The following is an 18,343-nucleotide window of genomic DNA, read 5'->3' on the forward strand; positions in this document are numbered from 1 at the left end:
AGGTCTGTATGTTATATTTGCTTTTAAGGACAATATTTTCTCACACAAGTCCTGCCAAACATCTCATTTCCCAACCAAATCAAAATGAAAAGTCAACTCAGGCTGGCTGATGGCAGATTGCATGATGTTTTAAGCTCTTATATGCATATGACTGTTTTCCGTGTGAGTTCAATGGCTCCAAACTCCTCATGTTGAAATATTGAGAGTGGCCTGTTTTTAAACAGCGAGTCGGACAGTATTCAATAGAAAGTCCACACTGGAAAAGCCACCTCCTCTGTAATTTTGCTTTTCATTGCCAAGAAGACATCCCAGTACAAACAATAACAAGCACATGGACGTGAGCACGGACCAACACAGAGATGGGCTAATCTCGCTAACCGCCGGACCGCCTGATATGAGCCAATGGTTGTGTCCAGTTTTCAGAGACACGAGGAACAACGTTGGCCAGGGGCCAAGACTGGAACAAAACAAATGATGACTGGCACAGACTCACAAAGCACTGCTGTCCAACGACACATACTCTCTCACCCTCCATTTCCCTCTCTATCTCCACCTATGTATTGACATTCCTTCATTACTAAGGTCGTTAGAATTCCAACTGCTGGTGCTTCTTTGAGTGTTAATTGGTCTACGTGGTTTTAACTGAAGCTTAACCTAAACTTTACTTGGCCCCAAACGTTAACAGTCACGTGAAATATCTGTCTTGTTCCATAAATCACCAATTACCCAATGTCTACATCGGGTTAGATGGACTGATTTAGAAAGTGGCATCAAAGGCGAAGTCATTGTCCTATTGTCGCCCCTTCCACACAAACACAGCTCTGTCTGACATTTACGATTTTCTCTGCAGACAAACCTTGGCATGAGCAAGCTTTTGCTGACAAAATGCCCAGTAGCCTGATAAGAATCCGCCAAATCAATGGCTGTGAGAACCAGACCAAAACTACACTGAGAAAACTCTCTTTTTTACTTTAAAGCAAACACTACACCACACAGTTTCCAAAAAGACAGACAGACAGACACAAACACAGACACACACACACACACAAATGTGGAGCTGAAAGTACCTTGTACTGGGCCGTTGTCCATAATCTCCTTCATGATCTCTTTTTCCTGTGAATGAGAGAAAAGCAATGGAAAAGAGAAAAAATATGACGTGATATCATCAAACAAAGCTCATTAAGCAACACATTTCAGAGTCCAACATTCTTCTCTAATTCATAAAAACCAAAATTTGGTCAATTTATTTGACGCTGGAAAATATTCTGCCTCATGGCCACAGCCATGAGACATACTTCAGGTACTTTCTTGAGTCATAAAATATTGGGTGATATCAGCTGCTTACGTTTGACTTAAGAAAAATGGATGCTTGTGCACATAGCTTGAGGATTTTAATCATTACACGTCTCTGAGGTAATGTCTTTTCAATTTGTTTAACATAACAATCCTTTCCCTTTGGCCCAGGTCTGAAGGGGTTTGACTGATGAAGTTGAAACAGATGTTTTGTTAAAAGTAAAGCTCAGTAAATTACACAGGTTTGTGAAGCTGAACTGTTGACACGTAAATGGGCAGGCTCTGTCTTAGGGCTAACTAGTCTCAAATTTAGTTGTTCAGAGTGAAAGATTAATGGGTAAAGATTAAAGGTCTAATGAAAAGTCAAACTAGGGCAGGGCAGGGCAGGCAGACGGCTGACACTTAATGTGTTAATGCAGTAAACAGATTAATAACAATTTGATATGTTTGCTCCTTGACACTATTCCGGTTTTGAATAATCATGAACTTCAAACTTGTCCTTAGGGAAAGTGAGTAACAGTAGATCACATATAACAGCTGTTTCTGTCCGTTTACTCAGGAAGCTGTACTGTGAAAAATAAACACATGAGGGAGATTATGACTTAACAATGAGGAGTTCTGCCAATTTGTGTACTAAGCTAGTATAAGTACCATATTACACAAGTGTAAGTAGTATGCTTTGAGCGAATCTGTCTGAGTCGAGGTACGGTGAGGTTGTTGCAGGTTATTGGTCTTACATTGGAGGACAGCCTGTAGGGAGGGGTGGACTGATAGATATCGTTGTTGTGGATGTGGGAGTTAGGACAGCGTGCGGTCGCTTGCCTCTTCCCCCGACCCACTGACCGACTCTGCATCATACAGCGGCCCACCTCAGCAGGGGTCTGCTGGGGGGGAGAAAAGGGGTAGCACTCCTCTGTCACGACCCTGAAGAAAAAAAAAAGGAATTGAACGAGAACATTAAAACAGTGTAAAGACCTAGAGGAAGAAGAATGAAGGTTTTTTTTTTTTTCTTAAGAAGTCAGGCAGTGAAGGAAAAGTCCAGCGTTACCCTCGCCGTCTGAGGTACCACCAGGCTCCGTCAATGCGGCCTCCAGCGCAGCCTCCTTGGTTCCGAGTGTCACAAGAAATCAAGTTCTGGGGTGATAACTGGGGGGTCATGTGACCCATCGACTGGATCGAGATTCTGTCCGAGGCCACAGCTTGAGGAACGAAATAAACGGGAAGAGTTGGGTCGTGTAAATAAAGTGTCGTGGAAAACAAAGCGTGAGAGGTGATGAGAGAGCATGGGAAACATGATTCAGACTAACCGGCCGTGGAGAAAGCCCACGACGCGGCACAGTTGCCCTGGTCCAAGGGATCGTGTATTTTTCCTGGCCATTTCTCTGCTGCGTTGAAATAATGCGGCAGATGATTGTTGTCGTCCATGTTCATCTGAAGAGTGAAATGAGATGAAAATAATATATAAAATAATCATGGAAATTCTCTTTCAAACAGAGACGCACGAGAGATTCTCTGGTATGCTTTTTTTTTTAATTATTTTACGATTTCTCATACTTGTCCAAGCAGGAAAATTAAATTAAAGTCTACGAGGAAGTTACAAAATTCAGACTATAATTTCTTCATCGTGTGAATTTACTGAGACCCTTTCGGTAGAAAAGTTTCAGAGTCTGGACTCACTTAAGATCTCATTCCAGACCGTGAAACCGAAGCTTATGAATCACTTTAGATTAATATACCGTGAACCAACTTTTAAATATAACCAAATCAACTCTGTTATTACTCTCTCTATATTACTTCACATTTCCCTGTTCAAGAGGGGCAAGTAGGAAAATAAATTAGACCACATGCGATCACTTGAGACTTGCCCTGTTAAAAAAATGACAGATCAATTTCCTACCATGAGCTCAAGCAACAGAAATATATCAAACATATTTTTCATGTCTCAGACATCCCTATCATTTATCATGACATGGTATAAAAAGGCATTTCTGTTATGCTTGTCCAATCCAGAAACACTCTTTTTCTAGGTCTGGATTATCTTGGCTGTCAAGTTAGCGGTGGAATGTGCTTGAGCTTCACCTTGTAAAAAAAAAAATGCTACATTTGGGCTTCTGTGTAACTTTTCCCATCGGGAGAATGTGCAGCTGCTCACTGCTACCCTTCTGCATTCCTGCTGGGAATATCTTAATGATTCCTCCTGACGTCTGCCGGATATAAAATTCAGGAATGTGAGCGGTTATCAGGTGACCCACGCTGTGGCTGGCAGTTGAACTGGAATAGTTCAAAGTTTCTGGTTGGGCCACACCTCAGAGTATTGCTTGACCCGGAGGGGAAGGTGAGAATTAGCTGTGGTCTGGGAGATTAGAGGTGTGAGAGAGTGGAGACTTTGTCCCCAAGATAGTAGGGGACTGAGAGAGAGAGAGAGAGAGAGAGAGAGAGAGAGAGGGAAGGGAGAGAGAGAAAGAGAGAGAGAGAGAGAAAGGGAGAGAGAGAGAGGGAGACAGAGAGAGAGAGAGAGAGAGAGGGAGATAGAGAGAGGGAGAGTGCGTGTGTGTTTGTGCAGGTGTATGTGTGTGCGCGCGCGCGCGCGTGTGTGTGTGTGTGTGTGTATGTGTGTGTGTGTGTGTGTGTGTGCCTGTGTGTGTGCTGTGTGTGCTGCGCCGGTGTGTGAGGACACACGCGTGTACGTGCGTGTGTGTGATGCGTTTGTGTGAAAGTGTGTGCTGACTGAGCTGAGAAGCAGATAGGGAGATTTATGAATGAGCTCTGAAACAGTGGCTCTGGCTCCAGGCACAGGTGGAGACATGTCGGTTGCTTTCATTCTTAAACCCCCATCTTCTGTTGAATTTTATGTAATCTGTCTGCATGGAGTATTACCAGTCAGGAATTTGAGCTAAAGGAATAGGACACTGAAAGCCTCACTAAACCACATCAAAATATTCAGGACTAGACACAGAGTTATTAACTTCCCCGGCAACAGACAAACCAAACGAACACCCCAAACATCTACTCTGCTCTGTTCATTTCACAAATTCGACCTCACAGGCAGATTTCATTAGTATTGAGTGTTTAAAAAAAGCCAAATTCAGTGTTGTGTTAGCTCAATTCTTTTATCCTTTTAGCTTCGAATAAAATGGAAACACCTTCAGAGAATTCACAGAACATCTCGGTCTGACATAAGTCAGCCTAGATGTCATGAAGAGTTCAGCTTTTAATCATTTTTGACCATTTTTCACTCACTAAAATGATTTGTTACCATAAATATCCACCTGCAAGTCAACCAATCAGGTAAGAGATCTGAAGATAAAAAGGTTGAGTCTAGTACCATCTTTACACACTTAGGAACAGATTTGTAGGAAACCACAACTGCTTACACCACACACTGTCAATGATGAGTTGAACATCACACTTACATGGATCTCATTCATGTTCATAGTGGCTCTGGAGGGCCTCTGTGTACCCAGACGATAGCGTAGACCCTCGTCCAGAGTCATGCCCCAGAATTGGCTGTAATTCGCAGCCCTCCAACTGGGAGAATCAAAGAAAGGAGAAAAATCATATATGTTGTTATTCAAATTAACTCAAAGACTGACATCCAATGTATGTGCTGTTGTCCTAAGGCGTTACCTTTTTTGAGCCAACAATAAGTGTGTGGATAGCAAAGTGACAGGATGGGGTGTTGGTTCAGTTGTATCGAGGTGGTGGGATGTCTGTGTGAACGCATGGATCTTACCCATAGTTCCCCCTGTTGACTGCCTGGATCATGTCATCCTCTATCAGACAGGCATACTGCTCACACTCCCAACGGCCGTTTGCCCCACACGTGCTGCAGCAGAGGAGAAAGCACCAGAGAGATACAGAGACTCAGTCAGCCAGGCCCTGCTTAAGGACATCAGCTTTGCAGTTTATTTTCACCCTCTTAGATAGACAGCAATGTTTACTGATCGTCCTCACTTCAAAATAAACAGCAGTAAACGTGTGTAGGAACGGAATAACCAATTGTTTCAAATGTTGAATGTTTATGTTAACATTTGAAAGAACAGAAAGTCAAAGCAAATGGAAATTTTTATCCAAAAAGCCACAACAAAGTGACAGGGGAAGTCCCCACAGAGAAACTAAACAGAGTAACAAGAACACTTTGTGAAGCAAAGCAAGAGAGAGAGGGAGAGAAGGGGGGAGAGAAGGAGAGAGAGAGAGAGAGAGAGAGAGAGAAAGAGAGAGAGAGAGAATTTGTGAGGGAGGAGAGAGAATAATGGGAAGGATTTTAATAGCCATCCTTTTAAGGCTACAGAGCTTTGAGAAATATCCATTTTTAGTCTTGCAGGGCATACTTAACCTGATACTTTAGGGGAGACATCGGAACGTGACCGAATTAAAATGTTATTATAAGGAATGCATTCCTACTGTCAGTTTGAGCTGAGTCACTTTTGAGTCTTTTTAAATGTGTGATGATTCAAGCCGCGAAGAGGGTTTAGCATGACGCATTTATACTGTAAACAGTTCTATGGACTGTCTTCTAATAAATTTGAAATAGCCTACTTTACGCGCGGTTCTGTAAGTCTAAGGACAATATATTTCATATTTATAGAGCTACGGAATGAAGGACGAACGAAAACGTAAATATTAACGGGAGTATATAAATTGAAGTGCATTACACAAACGGATATCTTACATGGTGATGGAGAGATACTTTCTATATTTATTCAATACATTAATTTAAAGCCTCTCCTTATAGTTAAGTGAGCACATAGCGCTACGTCAAATCACATTCTTTATGCTTTTAATGCACGGTATGGTATGTCGGCAACGAAAAAAAACACACAGACCAGCACATGCCTCTTTAGTTACACTCTTGGTAACATCTGTGATCTGTCAAAAGTAACATACACACTCATGGGCTACACAATTACGCACACAAAAATGAATGAGACGCACCCTTGCAGGTTGGTGTTAGAACTAAGAACCAACAAGCAGTCCACTGGTAGTGTCTACTGACTTTGGTTAGAGGAAGCACAAAGCAACCCCTGCCCTCTATTCTGCTTTGTCATCCAAAGAATTTAAGATCTTTTTGCCAAGACCGGTCCACAGACGGTCATAACAAACCGTAAATTCACATGCTAATGTGCAGAAGCGCACACATTTGCTATCGCTGCTAGACAGAGACGAGAATGCGAAGTGTTTGATTTCCTGTTGTCTGTTGTAGGCCATATCTCAAATACCTTGCTGCACTTCATAACTTCAAATTACTGACACCCGAGGGGATCCAACATTGACTCACGCACGCTAGAACACAGAGAGAAAAACATCGCGCGTGAGAGAGCAGTTATGTTTGTGTGCTCTAACTATGTTTACATATCACGGTAATCTGTCGTGAATGACAGACGAATGGATGGACGAGAGTGAGGTCTCAGATAGCAGGTAGGTCTTACTGTCTATTCTTCGCAGGAGTACTGATGTGGGCGCACAGAAGAACTATAGGTAACGTAAACGCACACGCCAATGAGAACGCCCGTCTGCAGACAACCAGTAGACGTCTCTGCAGTGAAAATATGACATTCAAATGTGAAGCCAATAAACTAGGGGTCTTGCAAATTTGGGTGTATAGGTACAGTCAGTCAGTCTGTGTGACTTGTGTTAGATAGACTTGCTCAGCAGGCAGACATGTGTGCACACACACACTGCCAAGTCCTTGCAGGCAGGTGTGAGAGAGAAAGGAGGGCTTATTGTGTCCGAGTCTGACTCTTGCTTTTTTACTGCTATGGCTGACTGGGCTCTTACTCAAGAAGCAGTGGCCATGCTTTTAGTAGACCTATACATTCCTAAATCTATAGGCCTTCCTGTTGCGCAGTCACAGAAAGCCTATCTTAGGAATTCTCTGGTTTATATAGACATGGACGTGCATCCATGACTAATCATTGCTTTAGGACCGCAGCCAAAAATGTCATTATTCTCTGCTCACCATGTAATACTGGCTTTTCTCAATATTTTTCTGTTGCCGGAAAATGTGAGGAGGTTCTGGATTGGGTGAAGGAGAAGAGAAAATAATGCATTGAAGCAGGAGGCGCCGATAATGAGATTAGCGCGATCAGACAATACACTATCACACCCGGCAGTCCGATAATACCATGGGCAGATTTCCCTAGAGTTACACAGGCGTAACCTTATCTGAGGAGCATTGACAAACAAAGCAAAGCAACTCAAATCCAAGCAAAGATCAAATACATCATTTACAACAAACAGAAGAACCTGGCTGCATATACGCAGAAAGATGAAGGTTGAATATACAAATAAATTTACATATCATTAAAATAAAAAAGGTAAAGACACAATTTACAGTTTTCCTCATTTAGCAGATGCTCTTAAGATCAGTCAAACCGACTGGTAAATAGTTATATGTCACGTGCCAGTAGCAATTACTGTATATTGTCTACTGTGTGTGTGTGTTATTCGGTGTCTAAAATGCTATTTGTTGATGCTAACTGAATCATCTTTAAAGTCATGCATTGTGTTCTTTGTCTGAGTTAAAGAAAACAGAGCGAAGACTCCGTTTAGTAACCGGTCTTTTAAGGAAACTATGTTATCATAAGCAGCCAGGTTGTATCCTGTCAAACACTGAAGGTGCAGCTCAGCCTCCTCTCCAATGTTAGCCACCCCTGACTGCTCAGATGTTGTGTGGGAGCTCTCTTGGGCTTGAACTCTTGGCTGGGGAGCTGAAGAAGCCCTTTGAGGAAAGCAGAGGAATGAGCAAGCAAGAGCATGGAAGGAAGAGATAAGCACTGCGGAGGTGAGAACACAAACCAGCTGGAAGAGTTAAGGAGAAGTGAAAGTCATACATGGAGGAAAGGAAGTCCTCCACCCAGAACTTGTGCTTGCAAGCGCGTGCATTTGTGAAAGTGAGGGTGAATGCAGGGGTGTGCGTGTGTGTGTGTTTTCATGTCTAAGTTCTTTTGTTTAAAAGCGAAAGTAAATTGGAGCTCCAATCTTAGCCAGTACTTCATGCTGCACTTTATTTCCTTTGCAATTAGACTCCTTTTAAAATTGCTTTTATATTTTAAAAGGAACCCGTTTCTTGCTTATCTTTTATCACATTCTCTTAAATGTGCGAAGAGGAACCGCTCATAGCAGTTCACTTATCACCACAGAAATTGACTCTGTCATGGGCCATGGCCTCCTCTATCCCTGGAGACACGGCTTCAAACTTCTGTCAAGGAAACCATGACGGCGACAGGCTGACCGGAATTTCGATAATTCGAAAACTTCCTGACCCAGCTGCCCTTTCATCCGACTCCAGCTTCACATGACCGTCGAGTATTTAATAACCGAGAAGTCGCGGAGTCTCACAAAGAGAAGCCAAGAGCAACACTGAACTGGTCAAGTTATCGCGGTAATGATAACGTTGCTCTCAAAAGAGAATAATACGCAATTTTGCTTCTTTCCAATAAACACCTCCGTGTGTGACAGTGGCCCTGTTTAGACCTTGCATTAGATCCGATTTTGGTGATCCGATCACAAGTTGACAGCTCTATAGTACGTCCATTTACACCTGGGTTTAGAATCCGCCTCCACGTGTGTCTCCAGTGCACTTGCGATCGGCTCTCACTCCCCCGCTCTATATGCAAATAAAGACGTACATCATTTCCGTTTGCAGAGACTAACTGCCTTGTTGTTTTTGACAGGTGTCGTATGAAATATGGAATGACATGAAATCTGGAACATTTTCAAAGGAAATGCGTCAAATTGTGTCGACAGTTAGAAATGTAAACTATCACATTCTGAGCCACCAAACTGTGAAGGGGCTGTTAAAGATACTACATCCTTTAAAAAAGTAAGGTATGAAAGAATGAAATATCTGTTTTGTGGTGTATCCAATCCCTTTACAATACGTTTGGCTAATCGAGTCCGCTAATAGAGGATAAGCCATGCCTTTCCCTTATACTTCGGTTCAATAACTGATTGTAGACAACACGATGATACGAGATGTAGGCCTATATTAAATGTCAATACGAACAGAATTATTGTCGTAAACTTGGTTTACTAGCGATTTGGTATCATGTGTTGTTCAGGAGTCAAATATTCATTTCAGAAGTGTTTTGTTTAATCCGTAGCCTACTTGTAACATGATTTATTTACCTCAAGGTCATGTGATCGACATTGCATTCGTGTTTACACTGCTAAAAGACTGTGGTTTAGACCACCTCCGAATGTGGTCTGAGCGATCGGATCTCGATGCGACCTCAGTGCACATTGGATGCGTTTCAACCTGTACTTTTGAGCTGTCCAGTTGTGATCGGATCGCCAAAATCAGATCTTTATGCAAGGTGTAAACAGGGCCATAGTTGAGTAAAGATTAGAGGCAGGGATGATTTCGTTTTAGGGGAATCGTGAGGATTTATGCGCCAATTATACGCAGTTCTCTCCGCCTAACTATGTGGTAGGTTAAGAGTTGCTGCTTGTCAGTTTGGAATGCACTGACACTAATTGCTGAATCAGAGACAGGAACATCAGTGGTCCATAAATGTCGACGGGATGCTTGTTTGTGTTATACGCAATTGAACCGCAGAATGCTGCGTGACACAGTGCTGTGAATCGGGGACAAATTCTCGGCAGGTGCGACTCTGGCGAAAGACCAATTTGCCGACTGGTCCCTAAAACGCCATCAAATTCTGCACTGTTATCATCGCAAGCGTGCAAGGATTAGATTGATTTCCTATGGACAAAGTTAATCCTATTAGCATGGTTTATGAAAGGGGGGTAGAGTCTACAATGAAGGTAAACACGCAGGAGATAAAGCAAACGTGCTTTCTGTACTGTACATGTGCCTGTGTGTTTGCACTGTCCACTTCATCACTGTAACACATAGCTGTCAGGGGCAACAGGGCAGATATAGGAGAGGAGCTGCATGGGGATTTGAGGAATGTGAACACCCCCCCCCCCCCAACATCCCCCAGCCCCATGTAAGCCTAGGATAGGCCCCTGTAGTCTGTGAATAATTGGTATAAAGTACTCTGCTATATCCACAACTGGTTCCTGTCCTCCATGGAGATACTTCAGTAGATCACATTATCAGTGTGTAGAGATGGTATGTATGTTTACTTGTGTGTCTATGCGTGTGTCAGCACGCATTGTCAAATGTTGTATTTCGGACTCACCATAAATTGCAGTTCTCTTTGTAGGTTGCCCCTGAGTGGAACTTGTGGCCGTTTCTTTCGCAAGTACCTGTAATCAACAGGGGAAATATACTTGGAATCAGCCTGCGTAACATACCGCCCAGCAATCTGGGCGAGTCTCTTACTTGTTTTTTTTCAGCAGAGCAAGATAGTGAATCAGATACCTTTCTTAGTCATTTTACTGTGTCTCTGGTTCTCCATCATATATAAACACACACACACACACACACACACACACAGGGTTGAGAGAGTTAACAGTACTTTTTCTCCTGAACCACTGAAGAGGTTGGAGATTGCATAGCTGCAGTAATCTGGCCTTGGAATGTTTTCCTGGCTTTTCTCTGCTTTTCCCAGGGATCCTGTGCTCTCGTCATGCCTTGGCCTTAACTAGCTTAATTAGAGCTCACCACACTGGTTGGGCGCAAGCAGGCATAACCCTAACAGTACCCTGCACGTCACACCTCTCTCCCTTTTTTTCTTCTTTTCCTTTCTCTCTCCCCCTGTGAGGTAACATTTAACACACTCCTGTGTGTTTGGGGAAAGCCCCCAGGGTGATTTATGATTCGCAGAAGCAACTACCATCTCCCATGGCAACTGTAAAACGAGCCTCGTCACCACTCTCACATATCCTCCAGCCCAGTCCACGCACAGGAACTACCTCAGCATCATTCTGTCATCACTATATCATAAAAATGTTAATATTTCTCCATAACTGTAAACACATATATGTATCATGGGGCTCAAGCAATGGCTTAAACCACAAATGGCGACTATTCACAAACATTGTGCAAGACTCGATATGTAATACTGTTGTCACCATGTATCAGGTCACATGCTATAAGGATATATGATTTTCTGCCACCGATGTCAAAATTAATATCAGTAGTAAAAAGTTTATTTAACTGAATTAAACAAACAAGTTTATTTAATTGAATTGAACTGAACAAGTTGATCCTGTTGAAGGATAAGTTGATGAGTCAAAGTTTATGGTTGCACCACACAGCTCCTTTGTGGTGCTGCGATGAGTATGATGTAGGTGAACAGTTGTAAAAGCAGCAGCCAGGTGGAAAGCTCCAGGCCAAGTTAGAGGCTCGGCAGTGATTTAAGGACCAACCTCACACATCTATGGATATAACAATCCAACCTTAGGCAAACAGTTAGCACACACACACATACCTGTCCTGATCCCTCCCCGTCGCCCTAGCCCTCTCCTGACACTCCTGTCTCACTCCCTTTGCATTTCACTCATTCTTTGTGCTGACCTCCATTCATCCCCTTCCCTCTCTCTCTCTCTCTCTCTCTCTCTCTCTCTGTCTCTGCCCTCTGCTCCTTTTCAACTAATACGAAACCCACTGTTCTCTGGCCATTCTCAGGTACAGTCAAGCATGTTTTACACTTCCACGCTGGTACAAAGAGTATAGGCAGAGGCCACAGGAGCAAACAGAGGAGCTAATGTTTAACATGAAAAAAATGTGAAATTGGCTCTGCTCTGTTCTTAGACAATGACGAACCTCTTTCCTATCGGATTAGACTTCATCTGGACTATGTCGTTCTGACCCTTCGTTGATAATTGATTTACATTCATTTCCTATAGGAAAGGATACAACAGATGGTTAGATTTGACTGATGCCTGGAATGCAGTGTCTCTTACCAATGAAAGGAGGCTGGACACCCAGGCAGTGGCTCCAGAAATCTGGGCAGCAGTCGGACACAGTGCGATTACAGAACAGGTCACAGTAGCAGATGGTATCCAGGTAAGGCACCGTACACTGGTCGTCCCGTCCCGGGCAGCATCCCCCTCTTCTCTGGCAGTAGGAACCGTAGGGGTCCCGGATCCCCCCGATGTGGAGCGGGCTACTGAGCTCTCTCCTGGTACGGGATGTCCCCCTTGCCATCCCCTCTGCCACCAAGAGGAGGAGCACTACCATCCCGAACAGCCTCATTTTTGGCTCAGCTGACACTGGAAAGGGAGATAAGACGTCAGTATCCAATAACATCCAGTCAATGTCTATGTTATCAGTGTATCAAATCAAGTTTGAGACTTACTCGCAGGATTATGCTCCATTATATATGAAACAAATGTAAAGTGAGTTAGTCATAAAAAGATTAGATTGTAACTGGATAGGACATCAGGCGTATGTGGTTATATCAGTAAAGAAGGCAGATCGTGGGGTAAAGAGAGAGAAACAGGCTTAAGATGGAGTGGTGGTTCTCAAGCTTCCAGTTAAATTTCTGCTGCATGATGTAGCGGTAAACTTGTAGCACAAGCAAACTTGAGCAGGCTCAGCCAATAACCCCTTCTCTATAAACAAAACTGATAAACACAAGTTCATATTCCTTTCAAACAATGCTCTGAATCTTTGATTATGTGAAAGCCAGTGGAGACAGCACAACTGAGGTGCTGAGATGCCATGGCGACACAGAGCGTGAACTTGAATTTGTTTTGGGTGAGGCTGGAAGTGTAATTAGCGTCTCCTGGTTTGTCCATCAGAGATCTGTGTGTGGGAAGGAACTCTGAACCACACGTTTGATACAGAATCTGAAACTGTCCCTTAAGTTATATATCCCCCCCCCCCCCCCAAAAACAAAACAAAACTAGAGAACAATTGGAATAATAGTTAAATTTCACCACAAGCTTTCTTCACAAAGCACTAATCTGGGCCACCATTGAGCAGACCTACGGCAGAGAATGGATGGAAGACAGCTCAGCTCAGCTGTCTGTGTATAAATCATCTCTTACTGAGACCTGAAAAGAATTTGATTTTATAAATAATTATTTTACTGTACCGATGATGTGCATTACTAATGCGAGGGAGCAGACAACAGCAGTGGTCTTTAAGAGCCAAATTAGGAGGAGAACAGTGTCTGGAGAGGTTAGGTAGGACTCTGCACAGCATGTCTGTAAATGGATTCATAAATAAGCACTGCCCAACATTTAAAAAGGAATTTGGGCAAAAGTCAACTCTGACATTGTATTTTGTGAGGTTTGCCTTTAAGTATGATGTATGCAGCAATAGCATTTTTGTATTGTTGTCTTAGAGATTTGTCTAATAATGACTATTTTACACTGAGCTGAAAGAGCATTTTCCCCCCGCCCCTCAGTGATCCTTTGTATATATCAGAGCTCAACAGTGTGACAAGTCCAAGCATTAAACATAAGTCTTTCTCATGGTGTTATGATAAGCAGCATTAAACAAGACTGATTACACTAGGAAGAAAAGAAACATAAAAACAAACGAGACAGTCTGTAAAAGGGAGAAAAACTGCCCTTTTCTAAATGGTGCAGAAGAGAACACAGTAGTTGACTTGAGTGTTATTGTATCACTCTCAATATGAACGGGCAGAACTTTAATGTCCTGTTTGCTGTGAAATCAGTCCAATCACATTAGTCAAAGCGCTGCAAGACATAAGGGCTCCCATTGCCTCAAACACAGTAATAACAGTTGTACTACTAGGCCCGCACATGCCTGGAGTCTCTCTCTCTGCCTCTCTCTGCCTCTCTCTCTCTCTCTCTCTCTCTCTTCACTCTCCTTTCAAGTAAGGCAAAGTGTTTTGTCTTTTTATGTGCTTGAGTTTTTATGGTTGCTGGGTGGGCAGTTGTCTGGAGTGAGATGTCTCTTTGCTAACTCTTGGCCCATTGTTACACAACCTGCTAGGCCTCACTTTCACTCTCTCTTTGGCGAGGGAACAATGGCTTATGGCCACACGTGAGTGAGTTTTAACTGCCTGTTGTGGTCTCGGTTTAGCCAAGGGGACGGACTAAGCCTGGAAGACAGTGACGCGGGGTTACATAAATATCATCATTAATTACCCAATAAGTCCTCCAAACACAATTGCCCTTCTGCAGAGAAAGAGCAGTCCCGGAAAAAAAAAGTCTATTGCCATGCAGTTTTCTGCATGACTGTGCCTTTATACACAGTACCCCTCCCCTATCTACCCAAGTCACAGACACACACACACGCGCACACACACACACACATACACACACAGAGGGAGAGAGAGAGAGAGAGAGAGAGAGAGTCACATATGATGGGACAGTTGTATAATGGCAAGTCTTTGTCCCTCTCCATATGGTTTCATAAAGAGGAATTCCTGGCTGTTGGAGAAGCTCAAAGAGAGTTCAGTGGCACGTGTTGTTTGTTGACAGTGGCAGTCTCAGGTTTGCTACGTTGGCATCGTCATTCCCAGGAAAGGGGCTAAAGTTATAGGCACACATCACCGTGGCAACAGTTACAAGTGTGTTACTGCGTCGCATTCTTTTTGATTATTCATCCAATTTCATCATAAACACAAATAGTGTACGATGATCTATTAGTGTTATTAGAGACACTATTTTTCTGCCTGGTAATTATTTTTAGGTAACAATGCAGGTCTTAAAGCTGTGCTTGAATAATGTAAAATGAATTTGATTCAGACTCAGTGGAGCATCTTGGGCAGAGGCATTACAAATTTATAAGAGGGGCAGGTTTGCTGAACACAACACAACATGTTTAGATCTGTACTTAAAATTTCAAGACCTTTACTTTAAGTCAGGCCGCTTAATGCTCAAAGGACCAAAACAAATGCCTCTCTGGAAACACCACTGTCCAGAGGCCAACTGTTGCACCAGCACATTGGGAACATAGCCGTAACTGAATCCCCCCCTAAACTGAAAAAAAAAACCAGGCCAGATGGAGCACAGACAGGCTAATGATATAGCTCATAATCATTTTTCACCCTCTCTCACTGATGTCCAGTGTACAACTTTCGACAGCCGGGCTAAAAGAGCAGGCTGGAACATCCTCTGCACCTCCTCAACAGGTGGGTGACAGACAGACTCAGAAACTCAGTCTGTCTAATTCAGTCCAGTAAAGAACAAGGGGAGCTGATTTAAAGAAAGAACAGAGAAGAATACAAAACTCTTGGTCAGCAACTGCAGAAACCACACATGAAAAGTAATACAAAAAAGCAGACAAATACATACACCCACCCACACACACACACAGAGTACACTGAACTTTGAAGCATAGCCTCATCTCACACCCTACTATATGACTAAAGCACTCTAAGCTGGTATCAGTCTGAAAGTATTTAAACTGAGCAGTGACCTGAAGCCTTTCTAGGATGTTCCATAAAAGAGAGCAATGACACGGCGTCCTTAAGCACAGAAATTATAAATATACAGTGATTTGGAGTTGAAGCTTAGACACACTTTCATATTTGCAGGTGGCATTCATTAATGCCACTGCCTAAAAATATACAACAGTCACTGCTGGCAAACATTTGCCACCTGCATGCCAGGACACAACAGCTAAGTTGAACTAAATGACCTTTGTGTTTTATAACTTAATTATCCATTTCATTCTGGAGAGCAAAGAGAATTTCAGGACACATCTGTTGGAACATAAGATTTCTTAATCCTAGCCAGTGTTTCACTACCCATAGCACTAACATGCATTAGTCACAACAAGTCACACAGACTCCAATCAATTGTGAAGGAACTAGTCATAGTTTTCAATGAAAATGTTAATCAGCATTAACACAAATGCAGAGTGAGAAAAGTGAGAAAAAAATGCTATGAATTGGCATGTTTTTGTTTCCAAGCAACTACAGCAAACTGTGATGCCACAATCAATACAGAAGTGATATGAATAACATTCCAAACACCCTTTTGCTATAAATCATAGGTAAAAGTTAGCATCTTCTGAATGAGCAGAACATGTCTTAGATATAAGCAGAAAGTTGTTCTGTAATTAGCTCTATGCACCTGTCTGAAATCGGAAAGTCAGGGGTAATGGTGGAAATAAAGTGTGCTGAGTAAGTCAGGACAGTGTAGTGAAAAGTTGATCATACCTTTTTGTATAAAAGGAATCCCTCTTGCTGTTGTAATCCAAAGGAAATAAACAGCCCTGTTTTCGTTTGTGTTCAGCAACACACAGGGCACAGGTAGCGAGGTCTATTAAGTTTCAGTCTTTTCCCTCTCTCTCTCTCTCTCTCGTATAGACACACTCTCTCTCACTCACTCACTCTCCCTCTCTCTTTCTTCTGCAGTGAGTCAGGCTCTGCTCTCTGTCAGACCAACTGCTCTCCTCTCTATATAGAGCTGCCATGTTAAGACCAGCCCTCTGCCCCAACCCCTCCTCCCCCTCCACTCTCACTGTCCGCTCCTATTGCTCCCTAGGACTCCCGCCCTCTCTCCCTCCCACTCTCTCTCTCTCCCACTCTCTCTCTCTCTCTCTCTCTCTCTCTCTCTGTCTGTGTTGCAGCTTGGATATATTCACACCTCTGCTGTCAGATTTGATGGTGGTACATGTCATATCTTCCATATTTCTTTTATCTGCTGCCTTTTTTTTCCTCAGAAGGTATACCTGGATCTTCCATGTAATTACTTTTAATCTGAAATACAGAGGATCTCTATTTCTCTTTCTCTCTCTCTCTCTCTCTCTCTCTCTCCCTCTCTCTCTCTCTCTCTCTCTCCCTCTCTCTCTCTCTCCCTCTCTCTCTCTCTCTCTCACGGATCAGTCCCCTTTTTCACCTCCTACTGGACAAGTGGACAACTGCATCACACTGCTAATTGTGGTCAAAATACGAAGTTGGGGTTGGGGGGGGATGTTCTGTTGTGAAAAACAGGAAAACAAAGTATGTATTTTTATGACCCCAAAACACTTTGTGCCTCATGGGGTGTGTGTGGGGATGTGGGACAAGAACAGGACATCCAGGGTAAGTCAACAAGTTACCTCAGAGATCCAACCATGGCCCAAGAACCCGAGTTTGACCAATCAATGGAGAGAATTTGAATCAATGCTCCATCACAAGCACAAAAACGTGGGGAGAGAGGCCAGAAATACAGCACTGAATTTGAACGAGCGTAAACAAATGCTTAAGCACACCCAAGAATGCACATACACACACATACACACACACACACAAGTGCACACACACAAACCTGAGGGGTGGTACCAGCAGCTGCTTCTCTGTGGGCACTGTTGTGTAACCTACCTTACTACCAGAAAGTTCTACACTACAAAGTGAACGGATGGAACTGAAGCAGAAATCAGATGGAAGGTATCATCAGGAAAGCACATTTGTATGTGTGGAATGCAATAATAGCTAGTGCGTATGAGGAGAGGATTACGCATGTGATTTTCATTGTAGAGGCGACACCAGCTTGATTACATGATACAGCAAGAGTTGTAACCAAGTATATATATATACTTGAGCACAGTCATTATCTAAAGGTATTCAAGTGCATACCTTTATGCAAGTATATGTAAAGAAATATGTATTTGTGAAAGGTATATACTCCATAACTCATTATGTCACCGCAAAGAAATAAGTGATTCGTTTTTTCAGAATTTGAGAAATATTGAGCCCAATTGTACAGTATTTTCATAAACCTGGATTTGGGTCTGCCCTGCGATGGACTGGCAACCTGTCCAGGGTGTTTCCCTGCCTTTTGCCCAGTGAGCGCTGGGATAGGCTCCAGCACCCCCTGCGACCCTAATTAGGATAAGCAGCTTAGATAATGAGTGAGTGAGAGTGAGTGAGCTTAGAACATGAATGAATGAATGAATCTGAGTCAAATTATAAATATGAATGAATAAGGTTATTAAACTGTAAGAACCATAAAACACACTTAGTCCTTAAAAACGACGCATCTTACGTCCACTTTCTATCCATGGGATGTGTTGGCAAGAATTGCTTCAACATGAAATGACATGCCCAGCAAAGCTATGCAACTATCTATAGCATAAATATTTCCATTACAGAACATTATACATCCACCACAAAATAAGTTGTTTTGAAAGCTGTGGAGTTAGGCATTCTTTTCATGCTGGTATCATTCCTAGACAAAGAACACATGACAAATATATTGTGTAACAGCACTAAATATTTCTGGTGTG

General features: G+C 42.8%; 1 protein-coding gene across 1 annotated transcript in view; it reads right to left on the reverse strand.

Moving 5' to 3' along the window:
• The window catches only part of tinagl1 (tubulointerstitial nephritis antigen-like 1), a 21,771-nt gene extending 5,295 nt beyond the window's left edge, over positions 1-16,476 (reverse strand). Inside the window, exons 1-9 of the mRNA XM_030789178.1 lie at positions 16,293-16,476; positions 12,112-12,420; positions 10,443-10,509; positions 5,027-5,119; positions 4,707-4,821; positions 2,601-2,724; positions 2,342-2,492; positions 2,031-2,217; positions 1,068-1,113 (exon numbers count right to left, since the gene is read on the reverse strand). Coding sequence (XP_030645038.1) covers positions 1,068-1,113; positions 2,031-2,217; positions 2,342-2,492; positions 2,601-2,724; positions 4,707-4,821; positions 5,027-5,119; positions 10,443-10,509; positions 12,112-12,403 — 1,075 coding nt within the window. The 5' untranslated portion in view covers positions 12,404-12,420; positions 16,293-16,476. The remainder of the gene's footprint in view (positions 1-1,067; positions 1,114-2,030; positions 2,218-2,341; positions 2,493-2,600; positions 2,725-4,706; positions 4,822-5,026; positions 5,120-10,442; positions 10,510-12,111; positions 12,421-16,292) is intronic.
• Between the last annotated feature and the right edge of the window lie 1,867 nt (positions 16,477-18,343).

This window comes from Chanos chanos, chromosome 12, assembly GCF_902362185.1.
Source record: "Chanos chanos chromosome 12, fChaCha1.1, whole genome shotgun sequence".
In the NCBI taxonomy this organism is placed as follows: domain Eukaryota; kingdom Metazoa; phylum Chordata; class Actinopteri; order Gonorynchiformes; family Chanidae; genus Chanos; species Chanos chanos.